The sequence below is a fragment of the Phocoena sinus genome, chromosome 8, assembly GCF_008692025.1.
Source record: "Phocoena sinus isolate mPhoSin1 chromosome 8, mPhoSin1.pri, whole genome shotgun sequence".
Classification (NCBI taxonomy): Eukaryota; Metazoa; Chordata; class Mammalia; order Artiodactyla; family Phocoenidae; genus Phocoena; species Phocoena sinus.
This window is the reverse complement of record NC_045770.1, coordinates 64107538-64135526: the sequence shown is the minus strand read 5'-3', so window position 1 is coordinate 64135526 and position 27989 is coordinate 64107538. Positions and strand designations below refer to the sequence as shown.

General features: G+C 40.3%; 1 protein-coding gene across 2 annotated transcripts in view; it reads right to left on the bottom strand.

The window, feature by feature from the left end:
* Window positions 1–27989, bottom strand: part of SWAP70 (switching B cell complex subunit SWAP70) — an 89945-nt gene that overhangs the window by 37290 nt on the left and 24666 nt on the right. For both annotated transcript variants that reach the window (XM_032640099.1, XM_032640097.1), the window contains exons 2-3: window positions 12817–12957; window positions 121–294 (exon numbers count right to left, since the gene is read on the bottom strand). In XM_032640099.1, the coding sequence (XP_032495990.1) occupies window positions 121–294; window positions 12817–12849 (207 nt within the window). In that variant the 5' untranslated portion in view covers window positions 12850–12957. The remainder of the gene's footprint in view (window positions 1–120; window positions 295–12816; window positions 12958–27989) is intronic.

Genomic DNA, 27989 nt, shown 5'->3' with positions numbered 1-27989 from the left:
CTAAGCTTTCTTGCCTCTGATCCAAAAACACTAGTACAGGCTCTCCTTCCATATCTACTTCCAAGTTAGATCTATTAAATGCTAAGACGGCCCTGTAAAACTTCCCAGAGCCACACTTACCTCTTCTGGTACAATAATTAGTGGGTACTTGTCCTCAGATAAAAAGTTGAAAATAACCCATACTTTAAATGCATCGTCTTCTGTAATGAGCAGGAGACTCTTTGCAAGGTTTTTTTTGACACAGAGGGTCCAACACATCCTATTGAATTCAATCTTGTCAAAGTTGTCTTGGACCTAAAAAGGAACGAGGAAAAATTCCAATGAACCAGTCCAAAATAAGCAGCATGTAAACCAAGTAAAACAGAAAGACAAAGCCTACTACAGGCTTCTATTTTAATCAATCCAATTAACCAATAACCATTTCCTAAGTAGTTGCTTAGGTACCACACTTTCAAAGACTCGATTAAGAATGTTATATTGAGGGCTTCCCTAGTGGCGCAGTGGTTGAGAGGCCGCCTGCCGATGCAGGGGACGCGGGCTCGTGCCCCGGTCCGGGAAGATCCCACATGCAGTGGAACGGCTGGGCCCGTGAGCCATGGCCACTGAGCCTGCGCATCTGGAGCCTGTGCTCTGCAACGGGAGAGGTCACAACAGTGAGAGGCCCGCGTACCACAAAAAAAAAAAGGAATGTTATATTGAGGGACTTCCCTCGTGGTCCAGTGGGTAACACTCTGTGCTCCCAATGCAGGGGGCCCAGGTTCGATGCCTGGTCAGGAAACTAGATCCCACACGCAGGCCGCAACTAAACATGCCACAACGAAGATCCCACGGGCCACAACTAAGACCCGGCACAGCCAAAATAAATAAATATTAAGAAAAAAAAAAGAACGTTATATTGAGCCTGACACTGAAGCAACATCTGCCCATATCACTCAGTCGGCACATAAAATACTGGCTTGTCAAATAGTTTTTTGTTCATGTATAAACATTATCTTCTAAACAGATTACCAGTCCTGATACAGAGAAGTTGAGAATGTCAATTACTCAATATGAGCTACATGCAGATATCTCACCTTTACCTATATGGTCAAAGAAGATACTTTCTCTTGGGAAAAACTGTTGAACTGAAATTCTAAAAAGACAGCTCTGCCACTCAGTCATTCAGTTATGCATTCAACATTCTCTCAGTGTCTACTATAAACCAAATACTATGCTACAAATTAAGGATATAAAGGTGAAGAAGAACTTGGCCGCTGCTCTTAGAATAGTCACAGTTTATTAGGTAAAACAGACATGCAAATAGACAAATTTTAACATAACACAGAGTATAATTCAATAGTTTTTCACTCATTCAACAGATAAAATTTAGATAGTAATTATTATCTGCCAGGGACAATGCAAAGATACTGAATATACTACTAGCCCATGTCTCCAAGGGATGTCAAGGCAATTACAATATAGTGTGATAAGTATTATATAGAGGTAAGCAGAGGATTCTGTGGGAACACTGAGGAGCTAACCCAATCTTAAGAATTGGGGTAAGATTTGCAGAAAAAGTGACATAACAGAGCTGAGTCCTAAAGGACCGCCAAGAGTCAAAACAATTTGAGAATTAGGTAAAGAGTGTTCCAGGTAGAACAGAATGTGAGAAAGCCCAGAGGCAGAAACAACCATGGTTAGTTTGGAAGAACTGCAGGAAGGTTAATGTGAATGGGGCACTTGGTACTAGAGGGCGGTATGAGTCAAGGCTCTTTATAAATGCAAATAAGAGAAATGATCTTGAGTTCCTTTAAACAGATAAGGAATTTATTGGAAAAGCAATGGGTAACCTCAAAGATCCAACACAAGGGCTGAAAAACCTAGACTCTGAAACTAAGCCATTATCAATCTAGGCTAGGCAGTCATAACTGCAATTGAAACTACTCATGGTACCAGCGGGTGGAGACATGACTGCCAATATAACATGAGGCCATCATTGTTGCCACTGACCCAGTCCTTGATCCTCCGTGTCCCTCAATGCAGATTCAAAGTGCCCACCCCAATGCAGATTCAAAGTCCCACCAGGTCACATTCCTAAGCCCTAGCTGCCAGGGAGCTGGGAAAATGAGGATCCAAACTTTTCAATATCTGAGATGTGAGATAGGTCCTGTCCTCCACCAAGACACTGTGGAATTTCCCAGACATAAGAAAAGAGTTGATACTGGTCAGATGAAAAAATGACAAATGTCCATTGCATGGGGCACAGTGAAAGACTAGGCTAGAGAGGTAGGTGAAGACCAGATCATGAAGAGCCTTATAATTCACAGTAAGGAGTTAGGATTTATCTGTACTGAAAGAGAGGGAGGGGGCAACATATACAACCTGCATTTTAAAAGCCATATTGGGGACAATATGGAAAATGTACGGGAGGAGGCAGAGCGGGTGACAGGACAACATGAACAAAGCATTTCTTTCTAGAGAAAGATGAATGAAGTGCTGTGTGTAATGTAAGGAAGAAGTCACTAGTTGGCTGCAGGAGGAAGTTTCTCTCATTATCTGGCTAGAATTTGTCATTAGTAAACCAGTTCCCCACGAGTAAGAATATATATCCTTTGTGCTCTGCCTTGAGCACCCTGTCTCAGTCTGACACCATTTCCCATGCCCCCATGGTACACAAATGACCCCATGAAGGGAATAATAACTGCTGCTTCTCTTTTTTCTTCTCTTCTCTTTTCATTTCTTTTTTTTTTTCTTTAACACCATTTATTGAGGACTTAGCATATGCTTGGCATTTTATATGCAGTTTCTTATTTAAACTTTGTATTGGCCCCATAAGGTTAAACACTCTCCCAATTTTACAGATCAGGAAATAGAGGTTCAGAAAAGTTGAGTACCAAGTTTACATGGCTAGTAAATATCAAAACCAGGGTTTAAAATCAAAGCTCTAATTCTGTCTCTTCCCTATGCCAAACTGCTTGTAGAATTCAGTAGATGGAGGGCATCTATCTATGTGACGGAAGACATCTCTACAGGACTAGTTTGAAAGACCACTACTATCAACTCTATCCACCCACACCCCCAAAAAGCACTAAGTGGAAGATATGCCACCAGGGAAAATGACATGTGCATGAAAGCATACAGTCTTGCCCTGAGGAACAAGAAGTGATTCTATGTGTATCATGAGGTGAATTATTGAGTTCCTGAGGGGGAGTGGCTAGATTTATGGCTAGAAAAGCAAACACAGACAAAAATCACAAAGAGCTTTATAGTTTTAAGAGATAGCCTGTAGGAAACTCCCAAGTTTAGAGCAAAGAACGAGCAGGTCATCTGCAGCCCACATTAGTACTTTGCAGAAAAGACGGTATTTGAGGCAGACCTTGAAGTATATTGAAGAGTACAAGGAAAAGTACTCCAAAGGATAGGAAAGGAAATGCCATGAGCAAAGGCATGGCAGGAGCAGCACACCAACCATGTTTGGGGATGGCCACAGCATGAAGAGGACACAAGGGAGAAAGAAAGACAGGTGTTCAATTATGTGAATCTTCAACCTGCAGTTCTGGGAAGACATTTAGATGGAGGTGTCCAAAGACAATCGAGGAAGGAACTGTAACCTAACAGAAGAGGCAGATTTGTGAATCAACTGCATGTCGACAATGACTGAAGCCACAATGGTCAGTGAGATCACTGAGAGAAAACATAAAGTGAGAAAATAGATGGAATCAAAAACAGAACCTCAAGAGACTCGCACATTTACAAGCAGGAGGAGGAAGAGGAATTATGATGACTAGAAGAACAGTCAAAGTGGTAGGAGAACCACAAAGACATGAAAACTGAGTGAGGAAAGAGTAAGAGGAAGGTTTGATCAACCCAGGAGTCTCCCCTTATCCACAAGGGATAAATTCCAGGACCCCAGTAGATGCCTGAAACCACAGGTAGTACTGAACCCTATATACACGTGTGTTTTTTCCTATACATATAAATCTATGATAAAGTTTAATTTATAAATTAGGTACAATAAGAGATTGACAACAATAATTAATAATAAAATAGAACAATTACAAACAATATATTGTAATAAAAGTTATGTGAATGTGGTCTCTCTCCCTCTCAAAATATCTTACTGTAAAAAAAATTTTTTTAAATATATTTATTTTTGGCCGTGTTGGTTCTTCATTGCTGCGCGCAGGCTTTCTCTAGTTGCAGCAAGCAGGGGCTACTCTTCATTGCGGTGCTCGGGCTTCTCATTGTGGTGGCTTCTCTTGTTGTGGAGCATGGACTCTAGGCATGTGGGCTTCAGTAGTTGTGGCACGTGGGCTCAGTAGTTGTGGCACAAGGGCTTAGTTGCTCCACGGCACGTGGGAGCTTCCCGGACCAGGGATCGAACCCATGTCCCCTGCACTGGCAGGCGGATTCTTAACCACTGTACCGACAGGGAAGTCTCTTACTGTACAAATTTAATGCCTTTTCCATCTTTAAGCACTTATCATGTACTTGGCCATAACTTTTGCAGTTTGAGGTGCAACAAGAAAACTAGCAGAATTTCTTTTTCCTTCCTCACAATTTCACGGATAGAAGATTCGGTCTTACCACAGATATTAGCAAACTCAGCATACAGGTTTTTTTTTTCCTTATTAAGTATAGAAGTTTCACCTTTTCACTTAAAGGAAGCACTTTAAAGCTTCTCTTTGGCTATCTGAATTGCCAGCATCACCACTCTTGTGCTTTGGGGCCATTTTTAAGTAAAATAAGAGTTACTTGGGAATTCCCTGGCAGTCCAGTGGTTAGGACTCTGTGCTCTCACTGCCAAGGGCCTGGGTTCAATCCCTGGTTGGGGAACCAAGATCCCACAAGCCATGCAGCGCAGCCAAAAGAATAAATAAAATAAAAACTCAAAGCACACATACAAAATGTTAACAGTAACTGCCTATATGTGTTAAAGTTATGGGTGATACATATTTTCTTAATAAGTTCCTTTTTTTTTCTTAATTTCAACAATATCCTGTTATTGCCTTTACAATTAAAAAAAACTTTAAAAACAGTATTTTACATTAATTATCATGGAGATGCAAATCAAAACACAGTAAGATTCATACCCACTGGAATGCCTATAATAAAAAAAAATGTTGGGCTTTCCTGGTGGCACAGTGGTTGAGAGTCCGCCTGCCGATGCAGGGGACACGGGTTCGTGCCCCGGTCTGGGAGGATCCCACATGCCATGGAGTGGCTGGGCCCGTGAGCCATGGCCGTTGAGCCTGCGCGTCTGGAGCCTGTGCTCTGCAACGGGAGAGGCCGCAGCGGTGAGAGGCCCACGTACAGCAAAAAAAAAAAAAAAAATGTTGGTGAGGATATTAAGAAATTGGACCCCTCAGCCATTGCTGGATGAAAAGTAAAATGCCCAGCTGCTTTGGAAAACAGCTTGGCAGTTTCTCAAAAGGTTAAACACAGAGTTGCCACATGACCCAGCAATTCCATTCCTAGGTATATACCAGAAAACTGAAAATATACATCCCCACAAAAACTTGAACATGCATGCTAACAGCGGTAAATTCATAATAACCAAAAAGCGGGAAAAACTCAAATGTCCATCACCCAATGTGCAAACAAAATATGGTATATCCATAATGAAATATTATTCAGCCATAAAAAGAAATGAAGTACTGTTATGTACTACAACATGGATGAATTTTGAAAACATAATGCTAAGTGAAAGAAGACATACACAAAAGACCACATATTATGATTCCAGTCATATTGTATGAGCTCAGAATAGGTAAATCCATAGAGGTAGAAAGTAGATTAGTGGTTGCCTAGGGCTGTGAGAGGAGAGTAAGGGTTAATGGGTACAGTTTTTTTGAGGGAGGGTAATGAAATCTTCTAAAACTGATTTTAGTGATGGTTGCACAAAAATGTGACTATACTAAAAACCACCAAATTGTACCCTTTAAATAGTTAAACTGTATGGTACATGAATTACATCTCAGTAAAGCTGCTATTTTTGAAAACAGTATTTCTTTAAACTACATCACTCTTAGATTTATATTGCTGGCCAAAGTATTCAATGACATAAAGTCACCCATATTCTCAGCAGGGAACCTCTTTAATCACTCCGAAGTTTTTAGTCCTGTGTAACTTTACAAATCTGATCAAAATGTAGAGTCCAACTTGACCACTGTACCAAATTAATACTATATAACTTTCAAGCAACAATGAAAGAAAAAAATAACATAGGCTATAGGACAATAAGAAAGAACTGTACAAAAGCATGGTTTGGGGAACTTAAGAGCAGTACCCCTTCCTATTAAATGATACTTGTTAGGCATACATTTGACAACATTTTGAATGCGAAGGCATATTCATTCCACTAAAAGAAATTTGAAAACTCATTTTATAGAACTATAACTAACACAGGAAGAGCAAGCCTCCGGTAAGAAAGCAAAAATGTCCAGCCTAGGAAAACAGAAAGCAGAGACTGCTAGACTCTAGAAAAGGGACATTATATTGAACAAAAATTTTTCTCTTTGTGTGTTTTTCTTTTGTGTGTGTGTGTGTGTATGTTTCCCAAAAAAACAAAACAAAAAAAAAGGATTATGTTAGAAAGCAGCAAATTCCCCAATTAGGACTTGGCTTATTGCCAATGGATTACTGGTTTTTAATCATCAAATAGCCCAGACCAACCTTTATTGTGTAGAATCAGGGAAAATAACTGACCATGATTTGGACCAAAAAGCCCATTAGGCTATTAAATCTCATGAAAGGCTTAGTTTGCCTCATAAACATGCTGAGGCAGAACTAGTTTTTTATGTAGTCTACTAGGGCTCAATAGTAAAAAGTTAACAATATAACACTTTCTTCAATTACTCACTATCAGATAAGCCAGGCGCAGTGGTTTTTTTGCCCAAAAAAAAGAGGGGTGGGGGGAAGCTCACAAAAAATTCTTCCTAGATGTTCACAGACTCCTATTCTTTTATTTATGTATGTATGTATGTATGTATGGCTGCGTCAGGTCTTCATTGCTCTGTGCAGGCTTTCTCTAGTTGTGGCGAGCGGGGGCTACTGTTTGTTGTGGTGTGCGGGCTTCTCATTGTGGTGGCTTCTCTTGCTGCGGAGCATGGGTTCTAAGCGCGCAGGCTCAGTAGTTGTGGCTCGCGGGCTCTAGAGCGCAGGCTCAGTAGCTGTGGCACACAGGCTTAGCTGCTCCGCGGCATGTGGGATCTTCCCGGACCAGGGCTCAAACCCGTGTCCCCTACATTGGCAGGTGGATTCTTAACCACTGGGCCACCCAGGAAGTCCCCAGAATCCTATTCTTCTAATCCTGTTTCTTCTAAAGAAGAAATTTAACAAATAAGCAAAGAAAAAGTTAACAATCAGCGGAGGCAAAATATTTGCTACAAGAACACACATGTTAATCATCTGAAGCCTCAGGAAAGCTGAAAATAAATTCTATCAATGTGAAGAACAACAGGAATTATTCTCTCTGAAGAAGCAAATATAGAAACCAAATAGAAAAATTACTTTTTGCAAAGCAAGTTTCATTATAATTTATCTCTTGGTCTCAACCCCTTCTGAGTAATTCTCTTAGGCAAAGGCAGAAAACCTCTCAAATAACCTGGGGGGGAAATGACCAAAATGAACACTGAGGAACACCAGATACTAATTAAGAAGAAAAAATCACCTTAAAACACTTGAGAGGGGCTTCCCTGGTGGCGCAGTGGTTGAGAGTCCGCCTGCCGATGCAGGGGACACGGGTTCATGCCCCGGTCTGGGAGGATCCCACATGCCGCGGAGCGGCTGGGCCCGTGAGCCATGGCCGCTGAGCCTGCGCGTCCGGAGCCTGTCCTCCGCAACGGGAGAGGCCACAACAGTGAGAGGCCCGCGTAACGCATAAAAAAAAAAAAAAAAAAAAAAAAAAAAAAAAAAAAAACACTTGAGAAAGAACCTAAGAGAACTAGAAGGAGGCTGAGATAGTCTGAGATGATCAGAATGGCTTTTAAACCATTCTACCCCTGCCCTTACATAACCAGTAACTGGAAAACATTAATTCTGGGAGGGAGTAATTAATCCCTCAATAGTACATATAGTTAAAAGGACACTGGTCTAGAAGTGAAATGGCTTAGGTTCAAAATCTATCTACCCCTTTTTAGCTAGGCAACCTTATGCACTCTATTTCCTCCCGAGTTAAATGGGGATAAGAATTCCAGTTGTGAATCATCACAGGATTACCATGAAGATCAAATGAGACTTTACACACACACACACACACACACACACACACACACATATATAGGAAAGCACATCTTGCAAATGTTTAGTCATTTCATATTTTCATTGCATAACTGATGACAATCTCTAAGTTTTTATGTTAACATTCTTCAGTCACTATTGGCATTTTTTTCAACCAAGTTTCAAAACAAGGCATGAATCTTTGCTCAATTTAAACCCACACCACAAAAACCTTGCCTGCTTTATTTGGATTGAAGGCCAGGCAAAATTCCACTCCAGGTGGCTAAGCAATAATAAACAAGGGCTCACTGTTTCATCACATCCTCACTTGCTCTGTGAATAAAGTTTTTCCCCAAATTTTGTGGCTAATTTTGGACTTTTTAAATACTGCTGTATTTTCTCCCCCAGTTACAAAACTTTTAAATACCTAAATACTAAAACAAAGAACATTTTAAAACTTTAAAATTCAAGATGTTTAAAGAGAGTTACATCAAGGAGAACAAAATGTGGTATCAGGGTACAGCACTTCAGATATTCAACCATGTTTCTCTATCTACTAGTCCAGCCCACACAAATTCTAGCACTGAAAAACAAAGCAATTTCCAGATTTCTGAGAATCCCCCAGTATGTTTCATTTATATATATGTGTATATATATATATTTTTTTAATATATATAAATTTATTTATTTTATTTTATTTATTTTTGGCTGCGTTGGGTCTTCGTTGCTGCGCGCAGGCTTTCTCTAGTTGTGGTGAGCGGGGGCCACTCTTCGTTGCGGTGCGCAGGCTTCTCATTGTGGTGGCTTCTCTTGCTGTGGAGCACGGGATCTAGGTGCGCAGTCTTCAGTAGTCGTGGCTCCTGGGCTCTAGAGTGCAGGCTCAGTAGTTGTGGTGCACGGGCTTAGTTGATCCATGGCATGTGGGATCTTCCCAGACCAGGGCTCAAACCCGTGTCCCCTGCATTGGCAGGCAGATTCTTAACCACTGTGCCAGCAGGGAAGTCCCTGTTCTATATATTTTAATAACAGACATAATTCTGCTTATTGTCTTTAGTTTTTAAGATTAAACACATGCACACAGCAGGTCATCAAACATTTGCTGAATATAAGACATGTTTACTATGTGAACTTGGTTTGATTTTGTTTAAATAAATTGAAATTTTTGAAAAGTAAAAATATGATGAGGTTATAGTATCTGTTTAAAACACATTTTTGTATTTTAAAAGTAGGGAAGACAATAAGTCTTTATTTTTTATTTATTTAAAGTCCATGATGCCAGAGTGCTAACACATACTTTAGGGGAAAAAATTAGGGAACTAGCCGTTGTTTGTCCTAGACGCACAGAGAAAGGGAGTCCTTTGGGTTTGATGGTCCATTGCAGACTGACTGTCTTGTTTCTAGTTCATAGGGCCTAAACTTGATTAAAATAGATATTGGGAGAATAAAAGAGGGATATATCTAATTTTAACCCCTTCTGTGGGATCTGGGCATGTACCATATCCTAACCACTTGTCTTAGGGGTTGTTAATGGAGTGTAAATGTTCTCACCACTATAGTTGTATTCAAAACCTCTTGCCTTTTATTTAAATTAGTGCAGAAATATCAAACGGTAAACTCAAGGATTCTGAAGCTGTTGTAACTAATCATGGTTAAGAGAATTTCTTTAAGATACAGAAAAACAAATACTATATGTTCTCAGTTATAATGCAGACTATTTAAAACAATGAACTCAAAGAAATAAGAGAGTAGAGTGGTGGTTGTCAGGAGCTGGGGGGTAGGGGAAATGGCGAGATGCTGGTCAAAGAGTACAAACTTTCAGCTTTAAGATGAATAAGATCTGGGATCTAGTGCACAGCATTGTGACAACAATTAACAATACAGGACTATATACCTGAATGTTGTTAAGAGAGTAGATCTTAAAAGCTATAACCACAGGGAAAAAAAAGGTAACTATGGGAGGCAATGATAACACAATTAACCTTACCGTGGTAATCATTTCGCAATATATATATGTATCAAATCATCACGTTGGGGGACTTCCCTAGTGGTGCAGTGGTTAAGACTCCGCCTGCCAATGCAGGGGACATGGGTTTGAGCCCTGGTCCAGGAAGATCCCACATGCCACGGAGCAACTAAGTCCATGCACCAAAACTACCGAGCCTGCGCTCTAGAGCCCGAGAGCCACAACTACTGAGGCCCGCACACTTAGAACCCGTGCTCCGCAACAAGAGAAGCCACCGCCAAGAGAAGCCCATGCACCACAACAAAGACTCAACACAGACAAAAATAAATAAAATTTTTTTAAAAGTTAGATTAAAAAAATCATCACGTTGTACACCTTCAATTTACATATATTAGGTATCAATAATATCTCAATAAAGCTGGGGGAATTTTTTCTAAATAAAAAGAATTTCTTCACCAAAAAAGACATTTTTACTTATAATACAACTAGAAACACAAATGAGCTACCTGATTAATAAACAGAAAGACAGCCCAAAAAAGCTTTAGAAAATAGTACAGCATCATACTGTGAAGTTTTGAAACCTCACACATCAGTTTCTGTATAATTTGTTTGAATCTTTTTTATCATGATATAATTCACATTCCATAAAATTCACCCTTAAAGTATGCATTTTAGTAGTTTTTAGTATATTCACAAGGTTTTGCAACCATCATCACTATGTAACTCTAGAACATTTTCATCACCCCAAAAAGAAATCCCAAACCCATCAGTAGTCACTCACCATTCCCACTTCCCCTCAGCCTCTGGCAACCACTAATCTATTCTATATCTCTATGTGTTTGCCTATTTTGGATATTTCACATAAATTGGACCACACAATATGTGGCTTTTGTGAGTCTGATCAAGTCTTTCATTTCATTATGGTGTGGTTTCTCCCTCTGCAGTTGTTTCTAATTAAAGCATGACCAAGTATATGTATAAAACATACACACACAAATAAAGAGCAAAAAATTGTATTATGAGGCTGATATGGAATAACAGATATAGCTACAAAGAATACTACCTAGGTGAATACACTGCAATTTGGACAATCTTTGCTGCAAAATTTCTAAAACATATAATGTGATTTTTAAAAAGAATGCTGACCAACATTTTGGCATTCTCCATACCAGTAACTTAAATTATTATTGTAAATTTTAATTACTGTACTTTGCTTTAATAAAAAAGACACTTAACTATAAAAAGAATTTATAAATATAAGTAGCTATAAAAATCCCAAAACAGTCAACAGAAAAATTATGTCAATAGTTATGGTATTTAGGTGATTGGAAAACAGGCTTTTTTTTTTTTTTTTTTTTTCAGGCTTTTTAATGTGTTTTATTTTTAATTTAAAAGTATTATCACTGTCACTTTTTAAAAGACATTTTTGACATATATCCAAAAATTTCAAGCTTGGTGTTATAAATAAGCAAAAGCAGTAATTCCCAACCCTTCATGTGCATATGATTACTTTCATACCTAAACTAAATGTACATGATATGGAAAGATGACACTAATATACTGTTCAGTTAAAAAAGTAAGTTGAACTATATGTAGCATAATCCTATTGGTATAGAAACAAAATACCATGTATTGCATAAGTGTGTATTTGCATGTCTATAAAAAGGTCAGCAAAGATATTCATCAAACAGTTAAAAGTGGTTACTCCTACAGAGTCAGACTAAAAAGGGTAAAGAGGTTTTACTTTTTATTTCATATATTTGTATTAATTGACTATTTAATAACAAAGCTACTTTTTGTAATTTTTTAATCACCAATGTTTTTAATTAAATGTGCCATCAATTTAGATTATTTTCTTAAAAAAAAAATAAAAGAACATTAAAGTCAAAACTTTACTGTGTCAATTTTTAATTATCCAAACCAAGGGAGAAACCAAACCCAGCAGAAAATACCAATATGGCTTCCAAACACATAATCTTTTTTTTTTTTTTTTTCAGTATGCGGGCCTCTCACTGTTGTGGCCTCTCCCCTTGCGGAGCACAGGCTCCGGACGTGCAGGCTCAGCAGCCATGGCTCATGGGCCCAGCCGCTCCGTGGCATGTGGGATCTTCCTGGACTGGGGCACGAACCTGTGTCCCCTGCATCAGCAGGCAGACTCTCAACCACTGTGCCACCAGGGGAGCCCGCATAATCATTTTTTACAGCATCTTTACTCATAACATATCCCAGAGGAAACATCCAAGTGGCACCCGAAAAAGTCTAGGATGAAAGTTTTGCTGTATGATATCTATAAAGATAATTAACATTACATTTTACCCCATCATATCCATGCTTTAACAATCATTGCCAGTACATGTGGAACCAGAATTTAAAAAGAAAAAACAGCTCCCTAAGAGAAGACAGGTACAGATTAATACAGAATACTTAATTTCCGAAAAGAGCCAAGTCATAAAAATATAACGAAGTTTTAGAAGACACTGGAGAAGAGAGAGAAATAGGAGTACTGTCAGTCTCATTCTTTCTTTCCTTTCTGATTTATCTCGTGATGCTTCACACCTAAACTCCTTAGTGAACTCACCAACAAGGGGCTATAGGGCCCACCTGAAATGTGCAATCTGAACAATGCTGTAAGAAGGAAGAGATTGGAGTCATACCTTTTCCAGAATGAACTTGTTTAAATATGGCATGTAGCCCTGATTGGAGACAGGCCCCTCATCATCATCCCGGAAGTGCTCTTCAAGGGCAACAGGGTCATGTGGAACCTTCAGCACTGTGCACAGGTTATGGGAAAGGACCTAAGGGAGAAAAAGGGTAGTTTAGAGGCATCCACTAACCAGCACACGGCACCTTCACTGTCCGAACACAACTGGCTGCTCCCTGTCCTGGGGAGAGAAAGATGAAGAATAAATTGCCGGCTGCCAGCTCCCCACCTGTTACCCATAGTGTCTCATTGCCTCCCCAGCTCTGGTCCACTTCAAACAAGTCTCTCTTACATGCCCTCCAATGAGCCAGGCTCCATGCAAGATCTGTGGCTACCAGACTCCTTGTAGTCTTTTATTAATTGGCCCACATTAGAAAGAAAAAGGGGGGAAAGAGCGAGAGAATGTGTTTAAAATTAAACTTCTCCTAAGTAGAGCAGTCCATCAAGTAGAGCTGTAAGAGAAAGAACCTGGCTCTGAACAGCTGCAGCTGGGGGTTCTGGACACGGTGGCTGACCTGGGCCCAGCCACAAACCTCTCTGAGTTTCAGTTCTCTCCTTTGTTCAATATAAAGGGCCAAGTTAATATACAAATATACCAGATATTAATTAGTAATCTCTAAGCATCCAAACATCTCTAAAATTCTGTGATGCTAGGCTAAGTTTTCAGGATGAGTATAAAAGAGTATAAATATAAAAAGAGAAAGAAATCAAGGGCCCGATTTAGAAATACATGAAAAATCAATAGCAAAAAAATCTCAGGAGTCACCAAAATGCTTGAAAATATTCTGTCAAAAATCTGCATCCTGGGGCTTCCCTGGTGGCGCAGTGGTTGAGAGTCCGCCTGCCGATGCAGGGGACCGCGGGTTCGTGCCCCGGTCCGGGAAGACCCCACATGCTGCAGAGCGGCTGGGCCCGTGAGCCATGGCCGCTGAGCCTGCGCGTCCGGAGCCTGTGCTCCGCAATGGGAGACGCCACAACAGTGAGAGGCCCACGTACCACGAAAAGAAAAAAAAAAAAAAATCTGCATCCTGGGGCTTCCCTGGTGGCGCAGTGGTTGAGAGTCCGCCTGCCGATGCAGGGGACATGGGTTCATGACCCAGTCCGGAAGGATCCCACATGCCGCAGAGCGGCTAGGCCCGTGAGCCATGGCCGCTGAGCCTGCGCGTCCGGAGCCTGTGCTCCACAACGGGAGAGGCCACAACAGTGAGAGGCCCACGTACCGCAAAAAAAAAAAAAAAAAATCTGCATCCTGGTCTTGCAATAATCGAAGTGCACACTTTAACATTCAGGTAGCTGAGTTAGCAGTCAGGGCTCTTTCAGTACTACTATTTTTTCTTATTAAATGAAAATCTAAATATAAAACTTAAATCCCTTCCATTCCATTTGTGCATTCTAAACAGGTCAAATTACAGAGCTAAGGCCATGCTGCCTCTAACACAGAATCTTATTAGATGTTAAATCCCAGGTTAAAATCTTCCCTATTTGTCTCAGCCCTACCCATTTAATCGCTTAAGGAGCCAAATTCATCTCAATGAATACTTTCAATTCCATAAAGCAAGTTACTTTTTTTGCACACACATATTTCGTTAGAATTTTTTAAGATTAAAAAAATTAACCTATAAAAAAAATTTGCATATCTTCTTTCTACATTTGTTTTGTTTCTCAAAGCTTCATTTATGTGGAGATCCTTTTCTACATGCTCTACTGGTTTTAAGGAAGTAAGTAAAGTAAAGGAAGTAAACTCACAAATGGTTATAAATGAAGTAATGAAGACTTCTATCAGCCCCTACAAAGCAGGCTGTTTTTCTCAAGTAAAACTTCTATTTGCCAGTAGTAAAGCACATGAAAAGGGCACGGTGGAGCTTTTACTGAATCTTGCACCACAGTCAGCAAAATCCTAAATAGACGTTTCCTTTCTCTATTTACCTAGTAAAACCTACAGAGTAATTATCTACCTCCAAAAAGGTTTTGTGAGGATCAACTTCAGGAATGCAAGGAGCTTAAAAACTGCAACATACCATGGAAATATAGAGAAATAAAGAGCATACTCCTCATATAAGGCTCAACGGTCATTCAAATTTTTAAATTATTTGGGACTTTACTCAAGTTAAAATTCCCAACCACAGGTTAACCTATGGTACGTTCACAGAACATTAAGAACAGTGAGGAACTCACTGAGTAGTGATACGTAAAGATCTACAAGATAACTTAAGTGAAAAAAGCAATGTACCTAAGACTACATATAGTGTGTTATCTTTTATGTAAAAGTAAAAGGAAGAAAAAATAAGATACTCTAGAAGGATATATAAGAAACGAGTAACCATGGGGAGAAAACTAGTATGACTGCAGACCAGGAGCAAAAGAAGATTTCTTACTGTATCTCCCTTTTCATTAAGTTTAGGAAAAAATTTTCCCTATTCAAAAAACATAAAAACTATTTTAAAAATTAAACACACACACACACACGTATATATACACACATACACACACACATACACGTACACACACACAATACACACACAGACATATATACACACACATATATATATACACACACACGCACATACACACACACACACACACACACACACATACATACACGCGCGCGCACTTTTCTTAATGGCCAGCTTAAGCCCATACAGCTAAATCTACTTATCTTCGAACTCTACACTTTTTCTTCTACACTAACTTACTCCCTAGAGATTAGGTATAAAAGGAAGACATATTCCACAGCAATGTACCATGACTAATGGATGAATAAGATGTAAGGGCAATAAATGAGCTCAGAAAGAATAGTGTGTGCTACAATGACTTCACAGACTAAGTGAAATGTAACCTAGGCCTTAAAATAAAAAGAGCTTTTGGATAGGAAAAGGGCAATTGGAAAGCTTTCCAATAGAGAAATAACATGAGAAAAGTAACTGATTAATGCAAAATCCTCAGGGTACAAAAAGCAGACACCACTCTCTCTCACACCCATCCCTTTCTTTGCCTTTGGGTTTCACAGATCCTCCAACTAAAGCCCTGGCAGGGGCCTTAGATACCATATTGTCATCCTTCTCATCTTACAGATGGTGAGTACTGGCTCAAAGAGATTAAATTTGTTTTTCTTGACTAGGTTACTTAGGATAACTGAGACTAGAAGTCAGGTTTTGTAATTGCTGGTCCAACCCTCTCCAGTAACAAGGAACATTATGTTTCCAGTTTTCTAAAGTCAACAACATCTTTGCAGAGCTGCTTTAGTTCAACCAGTGATCCCATTGAAGATTTAGATTTAAACTCTAGACTTCAGCCTTGGACAATTAAATACAGGGATAACTAAATCCAGTGATAACTTTCTCAACCACCTTCATTTAGTTAAGCAAACTGTGAGGGAGGCAGATTATATTAAAGGACCCTGGAGGAGGAGACCTGAGTACCAGCCCTATTCATGTGGTCTGTTCCTGTACAGTGGTTTGCCATTTACCCTTTTTAAATATTAGAATATTTTGCTACTTACTCGCTTAGTCTCAGTATCCTCACTGCAAAAGGAAGAGTTGGTGACTTGTCTCTAAAAATAATGTTTTTAAAAGCTCAATCCTTAACTATCAACCCAAACTCATTTCATGAACTCAACAGAAAGAACTATAATTTAGATCAGAAATTCGGCTTTTTTCATTGTTAGTAAGGCCTAGAACTGGGAAGTCTTCTTCAAACAAAATAACAAACTGAATAATAGATAACTGGAAACGTTTTGTAACTAAAAGAAAAAAAATGTGCCATCTTTTAAACTTTAAAAAAATTTTTATCAGTAATTTTTTTAAAGCCTAGACAATATCTCGTTTTTTTTAAGTAAAAAGTAAAATGTATTTAAAAAAACAAATTCTTGAAGGCCAGAATATAAACTAATAATAAGAAGTAAAATCTCCATAAGCTTAAACAGCAGTTTATGCTTTTTAGAGTAGACTCACATCATCCATTAGTTGGTTTTAGTCTCACCCCTGGAAAGTAGATGGTATTGCTACTTTACAGATGAAGAGGCTGAGTGAGAGATAAGGAGATGTCCCCCAGATGACAGAGTTTTATGTGCCGTGAAACTAGGTCTAGAACCCAAACCTTATACTTTGGTGCCCTTTCCCTGCCCGGCCACATTCCCTCTCCTCCTGGAAAAAAAGAGAGCCCTGCCTATACAAAAGTGACATGAATGCTGTGGCCATGCATGCACGTTATTGCTAAGGTGCCCACCCGGTCAGTTCTCCAGCACCCAGCAACATGGCTGGAGCTATTCAGTGGAGCCAACTTAAATCCAGTGGTGAAGAACACATCCGTCTGGAAATCTGGGACCACTGTCTCTCTGGAAGCCCTCATCTCTCAGCACCCGCCTTTGGGGGAAACTGTTCCAAGAGGTACTAGCCTCCTCTCCCCATGCGGAAGCTGGAAAACAGATGAGGACAAAAGCAATCAAGAGGAAATAGGACTACAAGTTCTTGATTTGTAAAAGGACTGCCCCTCAATCACTCTAATCAGTGTTTGCAAGTTTCTTGAGAAAGTTGAATTTATCCTACTTCAAATGCCTGCTCCTCCAAAGGCCATTCTTTCAACGCCCACATAATTGCTAAGCAACTTTGCTCTCAGGCCCCGATTTGAAGAATAAACTATTGTTACTACAATAAAAGATCCATATCCATGCCAGACCCTCATCTCTCCAGTTCCTTCATAGCTGTCTGCTAATGCCTCTGCAGGGCCTCCGCTGACAGAGAGATGACTAATTAACTGCTCGTGTGGTCTGTTCCTTTTCAGCGGTTTGCCATTTACCCTTTTTAAGCATTTTGCTCCAACTATCCTGAAAAGATATCAGGGATGATGAATGACTAAACAGTATTTTAACACATGAGTGCCTAATGCTTACCCTCCTCCCTCCCAAAGATGTAGAGATTACAAAGGTTCTCTGAAATGAGCCCCCTAGTCACAGACTGTTTCCCTTTACAGGATGTGCGTAATGGGCAAAATTCAACACTGAAAAAAAGGGGGGTAGGGATCTCTATTCCGACAAGCTTATCTTAACTGACACAATTACAGAACTACAATTCATAATGGGCAACCTTTTTTTTTAAATGTGAAAATTCCTGTCTGATTTATAAAATTTCAAGCTCAGGGCGAATTACCAGAAAACTCTTCCTAACAGAATGACCAACTTCCTACCAGAGCTATGCCCTGCCTTAAGAGTATTGTCTTAATAGAAGTCCCGCCCCTTACCACAAGGACTCATTTTCCCTTTCCCGACAATATCTTTTCTTCCTGCTTGTCACTGCTTAAGGCCTGCTTGCTTTCTCTTAAATTATGTTTATCACACTCAGCCTCAGAAATCTCAGTCATCTCTGACTCAGTCCCTGAATGCAATCAATCACCATCCTAGACATTTACCAAATTAATCTTCAAGGGCTGCTGACCTCACATTAACACCTTGTCTGAAAGTCATCAAAAGCCTACAGAAGTAAAAACCAAAGAGGTATCTGAGCTCCGTATTTAAGTCACTTGGCAAGCCATCCCCACTTTACATTTGTAGCCTTATTTTTTCCCACCCCTCTGCACCAACTGTACAAATCTAGTCAAACAAGCTTACTCACAGCATCCCAAACCCTGTATCACTCCCCTGACCCATCCAGGCCTCTGCTCTAATCACCCCTACACCTCCATTTCTACCTAACATAACTGCCATCCCTTTCTGAAGCCTCCACCTCCCAAAATCAAGATGGCCTTCCCCACTCTGCATTTCCCAAGCACTCTGTATTTCTTATCTTACACTACCACACGTGATTTTCTCTCTCCCATAAGACTGTAAATTTCTGAAAGGCCCATGTCTTACCTCCCCTTGCATCCCCACAGCACTTAACGTGCTACTCAGAATGAAGAAGGCTTTCAATAAATGCTGAACAAATTCATTCTAAAAATTCTCTTTTCACAGTAAAACCATAATACTTTAACAATGAATGCTCTTAGGAAATAGCCTACTGCTATCTCCTTATTTCATTGATAAAGACTGAGGCCTGGGCTTCCCTGGTGGCGCAGTGGTTGAGAGTGCACCTGCCGATGCAGGGGACACGGGTTGGTGCCCCGGTCAGGGAAGATCCCACGTGCTGCGGAGAGGCTGGGCCCGTGAGCCATAGCCATTGAGCCTGCGCGTCCGGAGCCTGTGCTCCGCAACGGGAGAGGCCACAACAGTGAGAGGCCCACATACCTCAAAAAAAAAAAAGACTGAGACTTGCCTAAGTCACAAACTGATTAGTAACAAATCAGAAACAAGAACCCAGGTCTCCTAACTGCCTGTCCCACAATCATGCCTGGTACTGGAAACATTCTCTTTTGCCTAGTCACATTCTTCAAGACTGGGTTATTCTTCATAAACTCTAGGAAACCTTCACCGCCCCCTCTGTCCACTGAACTCCTATTCAGCACTTAACGTGAATTCTGTTTCACATACCAGTAATATCTCAAATACCTAACTGCAGCTCAGTAAGGGAAGAAACCCTGCCTAATATTGTTCTTCCATATCCTTTACGGTGACTAGCAGAGGGTTAAGGGAGGACTCAGTGGGAGCATAACACTCATGGACACATTAAGGAAGGATATCTAACTCAAAACCGTCTGTTGTGATGTGTCCACAGAACGTTTACCATTGAACTACAGTATATGCCACTGGATTACATTCTACATAGACTACCTTTAATAAGTTATTTTGGATAATTCACTAACTTAGCCCTCTTCAGAAAGAAAATATTGGTAAATTTGACCACATAAAAATTCTTAAATTTCCCTTTAAAAAGAGACACCATAAACAAACAAAAAAGGCTAATAGCTCCAATATTCAAATTACTCCTGGAAATTATTAAGTAAAAGGTGAACACCTAATTTTAAAAATGGACCACAGACACGAACAGAAAATTCACAAAAGAAGCTAATGACTAATAAGTATAGGAAAAGATGCTTAACTTCGCTAGTGATCAACATAATGCAAACTAAAAGAGCTACTACTTTTTGCCTGAAAAACAACACCTGGTGTTTGAGCAGACACAGGGGAGTAAAAATTGCCAACACCCAACACTGGAGAAGGTATACAGCAGGTTTTCTCTGTCACTGCTGACATTTTAGGCCAGATAATTCTTTGCTGGGGAGCAGGGGGAGGTGTCCTATGCATTGTAGGAAGTTTAGCAGCATCCCTGGCTGAAAACATCAAAACACCTCAAATATCTGTGAATAGTAAAGTAGTTAAACAAAGCATAACTCATCAACACGATGAAATAGCTCATAGTCATAAAGGATGATGGTGTCTGTATCTATGTGCACTGACATGGAAACATGACCCTAACACACTGTCTAAGAAAATAGGCTACAAAAGCATATGAAATAGGATCCTATTTATATAAAAGGATATATATGTATGAGTATATGCACACGTGTGCATGCATGTGTATACATGTAGGAAGCAAGGGAGATAGAGGGAGAGAGAGGGAGGAAGGATGGTGAGTGAAAGATGTTAGAAAATCATTGCAAAGTTAACTGCATCTGCCTTTGGTGGTAGAATTTCGGGTGCTTTTACCTGTGTCTCTATACTTTATTTTTTTTTAAGATTTGTTTAATATTTATTTATTTTATTTATTTTTGGCTTCATCAGGTCTTAGCTACGGCACATGGGATCTTCATTGAGGCATGCGGGATCTTTTGTTGTGGTGCCCAGGCTTCTCTCTAGCTGTGGCGGTGGGTTTTCTCTTCTCTAGTTGTGGCGCGCAGGCTCCAAGGCACCTGGGCTCTGTAGTTTGCAGCATGCAGGTTCTCTAGTTGAGGCACATGAGCTCAGCAGTTGTAGCACACAGGCTTATTTGCCCCATGGCATGTGGGATCAGTTCCCTGACCAGGGATCAAACCCATGTCCCCTGCATTGTAAGGCGGATTCTTTACCACTGGACCACCAGGGAAGTCCCTGTCTCTATACTTTAAAGCAGGGGTCCCTAACCCCCAGGCCATGGACCAGTACCAGTCCGCAGCCTGTTAGAAACCAGGCTGCACAGCAGGAGGTAAGCAGCAGGGGAGCTAGCAAAGCTTCATCTGTTGCCCCCCATAGCTTCCTATCGCTCACATTACTGCCTGAACCATACCCCCTCAACGCCCCCATTCTGTGGAAAAACTGTCTTCCATGAAACCGGTCCCTGGTGCCAAAAAAGTTGGGGACCTCTGCCTTAAAGTATTGTTTGAATATTCTATGTTCTACCTTTATAATCAGAAAAAGTGAAGCTTTTATATTTATGTAAAATTTTTTAATTAATTTTTAAAATTAATTTTATTAGTGCTCTCTATCTGGGGTTTCAGCTAGAGAGCACCAATAAAATTAAAAAATATGAAGAGATCATTGTAGGACTATAAAGTTGATGAAATTAACTCACTTGAGTCATTCACAAAGAACTATGCTTTGCCATGCCTCTTGAAGAAGCCACACTATGGGCAACAAAGTCTCCTGATCTGGGCAGCCTCCTTAGATTCCAGCCTCCCACTGGATCACAGCATAAACAAATGTCTTTAAGAAGATAAGTCAGGGACTTCCTGGTGGTCCAGTGGGTAAGACCCCACTCCCAACGCAGGGGACCCGGGTTCGATCCCTGGCCAGGGAACTAGATCCCACATGCATGCCACAACTAAGGAGCCTGCCTGCCTCAACTAAGACCCAGAGCAACCAAATAAATAAATAAATATTAAAAAGAAAAAGGATCCTGCATGCCACAACAAAGACCTAGAACAGCCTAAATAAATAAACATTTTTTTAAAAGGAAGATAAATCATGTGTAAGATTTAACTCCAATAAGCTTCTGTTTCCATTTCTCCCACTACTCTGTAAGCTCCTTAAAGAGAAGATCTTTATTGTATCTATCCTGCAATATCAAAACCTAATGAAGGGCTTCCCTGGTGGTGCAGTGGTTGAGAGTCCACCTGCCAATGCAGGGGACACGGGTTCGTGCCCCGGTCCGGGAAGATCCCACATGCCGCGGAGCGGCTGGGCCCATGAGCCATGGCCGCTGAGCCTGCGAGTCCGGAGCCTGTGCTCCGCAACGGGAGAGGCCACAGCAGTGAGAGGCCCACGTACCGCAAAAAAAAAAAAACCTAATAAAGTGCCGAGGGGAGAGTGCCTGATGTCAACAAATGTTTACTAAATGAGTCCCATTTAAGAATTTTCTTTTTTTGGTTTTTTTTTTGTAGTTGTTGTTTAGTTTCATTTAGTTTGTTTCTCTATCACCTTTATTTAGATGTGGGTCTTTTTTTTTTTTTTTTTTATTTAGATGTGGGTTTTTTTTTTTTTTTTTTTATACACCCAAGGTGATGATAAAGATCACAAATCTGAGGTTTACCTCTGCTGCCCCATCCTCCGACCACTCTGTCCCCTTGTCCCCTTCTAGTCACTATAATATGGCTTCTTTCTATCCCTATCAATGTCATGAAATTGCTTTTTCAAAAAGATTCTGTGGTAGACACAGAGCTGCACCACTCAAGAAAGGAACTACTGCCCCGCTACAAGGACTGTGGTTAGCTGAGAGCCTCTAGTTATTAGTACTTTCGGGGTCCACCTCAGCCAATGACTGAGCAAGCTGGTGACACCATTTCTCCCCAGGGTGGACATCCTCTAACAGGCCATCTTTGCTCCAGAGCTCCTGGTTTTGTTAAGTCTGTATCATGATTTGACAGCTCCTTTTCCCAATCCTGTTTCCTCTCTTTTTTCCCATAAGCGTTTCTTCCCAATAACCCTTTTGCACTCCCAACTCTGTCTCAGCATCTGTTTCCTGAAGAACCCAACCTGGGATAGATACCTTCTAAACAATTCACTCTCCCAAGTCTCTGGCACTGAGCAGTCTGGATCATCCTCTCAAGACTTTTTTTGGTCCCATGATATACTATTTTCTAAATTTCTCAAAGAACTTACTCTATCTTGGTCTACCTTTATGGGGTCACCTCCCTTACCCTTCATTCTCCCAATCTGGACATTTCCCAAAGCCCAATTTTGAGCCCCAAGTTCTTAAAAAAGTGCTTTAATTCTGAAAACATTAAGTCACCTTAATGACTCTCAGATCCCTTTCTGGTCTTGACCTATCAACTGAGCTCTGGTTTATATCACTAAGATGAAAGATTTCTATGCTAAATTTGCCTCACATCCAAAAACTCCAAAGGAGAGTTCATTACCTTTCTCCCCAAAACAGGTTTCCCACCCCGATTCTAACTTTGGTACCACCATTCCCTTAACAACAAAACTATGGACTCTCTTACTCTTGTACTTTTTTAATTTATAGTTTGTCCTATTTCTGGATCCAGTTCAGATGCCATTCCTCTCTCCACTGAGTGAGCTTCCCTGTTGGCTAACCAGAGAATGTGGGGCTGGGGAAACAAGGGCTCCCTGCCCCCAGCAGCAGCTCCCATTCTCCCTTCTGAGGCCCTAACAAAGACCACTCACCAGGATAAGACCGTGGTAAACATATCGAGCTGACAAAGTTCAATTAGAAGGCTAAGCCTTGAAGATCTTGTCTGCTATCCCACATTTCGCAAATGAGGAATATGAAGCCCAGCAAGGAGAAGAAACCTTCCAGGGTCACACAAATAACAGAGCAGAGACAAGTCTCCTGACTCCCTAACCAGTGTTCTCTCTCCTGACAGTTTTTCCTGTGCCTCCAAGGGATTTACTTTCCAAATCTTTCATCACAGTTGTTCTTATAGAGGAGCTTCACACATTTCTTAAGGTCAGTGACAACTGTTCCTCTAGAAGCATTCTCTGACCTAACTCCTCCAATTCTCACCACAGGCTAGGTAGGTTCCCTTCCTCTGTGTTTCCCAGCGCTGTGTACTTTATATCATATTTGAATTGTCGGTTTGCTGATCTATATCACTCACAAGACTTCAAGCTCCATGAGGGTAGGGAGCATATCGGTTTTGATTCCCACTGCCACCATCCCAGTCTAGCACGCATCAACTTTCACAGAAATCCCCCACTTGGTCTCCCCATCTCCAGCCTCTCCCCTCATGTCAACACACCCACATTGTTAGAATAATCTCAAAACTCTACCTTTGTCATATATCTACCCAAAAAGTATTAATAACTTCCTCTCTTTACAGGATCAGTTCTAAACTACTCATTCTAACATAGTCCACAAATACATATTAATCATGTATTCTGTACAAGAACGAAACCATCTAAAATGTAACCCCATCTCCCTTTAAATCCTAATTTTCCACCATGCCTCAAATCAAACACGACTCCCCCCAGAGTATTTCCTTACTGCTCACAAATACTCCAAGTTTTAGCTCCTGCTCTTATCCACAACGCCACCATCATACCTGTCATCTTTCTGTGACTATACTGGACAAGATTTGCCCCATTCCCTCCAGAAGCAGCTGACATTCCATCGCCTCCATGAAACGTTTCTCGTCTACAACTGTCTGCACCTTTTTTTTTTTTTACAGATTTATTTTATTTATTTATTTATTTTTTGGCTGAGTTGCGTCTTCGTTGCTGTGCGTGGGCTTTCTCTAGGTGCTCAAGTGGGGGCTACTCTTCATTGCGGTGTGCGGATTTCTCATTGTGGTGGCTTCTCTTGTTGCGGAGCACAGGCTCTAGGCGCGCGGGCTTCAGTAGTTGTGGCACGTGGGCTCAGTAGTTGTGGCACACGGGCTTAGTTGCTCCATGGGGGATCTTCCCGGACCAGGGCTCGAACCCATGTCCCTTGCGTTGGCAGGCAGATTCTTAACCACTGTGCCACCAGGGAAGCCCCTAAAACTGTCTGCATCTTTTTCTCTATTTCCTTTAAACTTCTACAGCAGCTCCATCTGACAGAAATATGCAAACTACATATGGAATTAAAAATTTTTAATAGCCACATTTTTAAAACATAAAAAGAAACAGGGAGGGCTTCCCTGGTGGCGCAGTGTTTGAGAGTCCGCCTGCCGATGCAGGGGACACAGGTTCGTGCCCTGGTCCGGGAAGATCCCACATGCCGTGGAGCGGCTGGGCCCATGAGCCATGGCCGCTGAGTCTGCGCGTCCAGAGCCTGTGCTCCGCAACGGGAGAGGCCACAACAGTGAGAGGCCTGCATACAGAAAAAAAAAAAGAAACAGGTAAAATTAATTTTACTAATGTATCCAAAATATTATAACTACAACATGTAATCAATATTTTTAAAAGAGATATCTTATGTTATTTTCTTGTACTAAGCCTCTGAAATCCTGTGTATATTTTATATTTACAGCACATCTCAATTCAGACTAGCTACTTTTTCTTCTTTAAAAAAAAAAAAAATTATTTATTTGGTTGCTCCAGGTCTTAGTTGCAGCAGGCGGGCGTTGCGGCATGCGAACTCTTAGTTGCTGCATGTGGGATCTAGTTTCCTGACCAGGGATGGAACCCAAGCCCCCTGCATTGGGAGCACAGAGTCTTATCCACTGCGCCATCAGGGAAGTCCCATGGACTAGCTACTTTTCAATGCTCAATAGCCAGATGTGGTTAATGGCTAATGTACTGGACAGCATGGCCTACAGCCCTCATTTTCCACACTTTCTAGAACTTGCTTATACTTTATCTTGTTGTAGTCATTTCATGTATTATCTTCTTTACTAAACTCCACACTCCTCAACGTAAGGGACAATGCTGTATATTTTTCACTTCCCCAGAGTCCCTAGCAAAAGGTATAGATTAAAACCTTCAAATTTGTATACTGTTTTGTAGATCAATTTTCTTCAACATCAGTGTTTGGTAAGAAACAGTTGGCTGGTAAATGTTCTGTTGTAACACATAGAGGTTGTGAGCTCCATCTATTCAAGCAAGTATATTGTTAAAATGTCTTATAATTCCCATTTAACAGAGAGTCCTAAATACAACAAGCAAAGCAAATTCCCCAAAGTCACCCCGGTGAAGAACTTCAGAATTCCAACCTAGTTCGATCTAACAGCCTGGTGTCCCATTATCTAACAGCATTTTCTCAAATCATCTCTGAAGGAAGTCACTGAGAGTTAAGTCAGCTGCCTACCAGCTCCTGCTCTCAACTCCAAGGTAACAGCATCTGCCTGAGACATACAACACCCTATGAACAAAAAGCACTGATGAGGGATGGACTGGGAGTTTGTGGTTGGTAGATGCAAACTATTACATTTAGAATGAATAAACAAGGTCCTAATGTATACCACATGTATAGCAATAGCCTGTGATAAACCACAATGGAAAAGAATATAAAAAAAGAATATATGTATGTGTATAACTGAGTCACTTTGCTGTAGAGAAGAGATTGGCAAAACACTGTAAATCAACTATACTTCAATTAAAAAAAGAACTGATGGAGATGTGCTGCCTGGTAATGCAGATGCTCCATCCTCCCAGAGGTGCCTACCCAGTGAAATATAATACCTTCGACATTGTCCATCTGACAGAACAACTTTTATCCTAACTGCTGTCACTTCTGGTTGGTAAGCCATTGTGGCTGTAAAGCTAAATATTCCTAAGGAAGCAAAGGGTAAAGAAGGCATAGAAGAACCTTGAGATGAAAAAACTAATTTTTCTGACATTGTAGAAATCTCTTCCTAACTGTAAGATCTCCTTATATGAAATTTGACTATATGCAGATTTACTCCCAAATACCTTTTTACAATTAAAAATTAATTTCTGAAAACTGCAGTTTCAAGTAGACACAGATTTGGGGTTAAAAAAAAGGAATCTGAAGGTAGAATGAGAAGAAGGAAATAAAGCAGAAAGCAGAGGAGAAAAATAGATTTATGAAATGAAGCCTTGGGAAACAAAAAGGAAGCTGAGGCAAAGACTAACTTAGACTTATGTTGCAGGATTCGGATTCCAATGTGTCAATAATCATTGAGGGGATTACAATAACCCTCCTGGGGGGTGGGGCGGTGGGGGGGTCGGGGAATGAGAGGGCAAACTGAATAAGTGAGAAAAGGTTATTCAAAGCCTCTTCCGTCTCTAGCTTCCAGTTACTATGTACCTCTGGGACTGCAGTAAGACCCCAAAGGAAATACAAAATGGGGACCAGGAAGGTTAAGAGCCTCTGAGTCATAAGATTAGAAATGCACTGGCTATTAAGATGGAAGGCCACACACACAAAAGTGCCTCGTGGATTGCGTATTATCCTCAATAAAGCAAAAGTTTACATATATTTCAAAAAAACAAAAACTTCCAGTCTATCTTACTGAAAAGTTTCTAGCAAGTAAGAAACGGAAAAAGGAAATAATCCAGAATCCATTATTACCATTTTAAGATGTTTGAATGTCTCTTACATGCTCTTTATTTGGAGAGCTGTCTTTACTGTTTCATTTTGGTGAGATACAAAAAATATTTACAAAGACTTTCACAGGCTCGCTCCTAAGTCATGCTCTGGTTCTCTAAATGGGGTTTTTTTTTAATTAGATTTTTAGAACAGAAACAACTTTAACCACAGGGGTTAACAGAAACATAACACTAAAGATTAGGGAGGGAATACTATACATGCCAAATTCACAAGAATTAACCAAATCTTTTATATTGTGTTTCACACAATAAAAGCCCTTTACTGCAATTTGCTTCCTTTATATTTTCAACAGACCACTGGCCTGGCTCAATTACTTTTGTAACTAGCAAGATTAAAAATTTTTGAAGCTAAATGCCTACATGGGAACAGAACACATGACATTATTCACAAGATACGAAAATCAACCGCAGGGCAAAAATTAAAGAACATTTAGTTGAAAATCTATCATTGAGAAATGAATAAAGATTCAAACTACTCATGTTGTTCCTCAATTTTTTTTCATTTACATCCTCACTAGCTGTGTGCTCTTTTACTTCAAAAGGGCACAATTTAAAACAAAACAAAACCCTGCGTTTCTAAAAACAACAGGATAAGAGTGCAGCGCCAATAATCTTATTCAAGACATTTCCAGCACTGACATGTAATTCACACTGCAACCATAATTGTAAAGTAAAATTATAACAGACGTTGGAAAACTATCACTAGATTTTGCTAGATTTAAGAAGACAACACTAACTATAACAGTAAGGGTACTAATTTTAAGGTACTTTTTTATTGAAGTATAGTTGATTTACAATGTTCTTTTAGTTTCAGGTGTACAACAAAATAA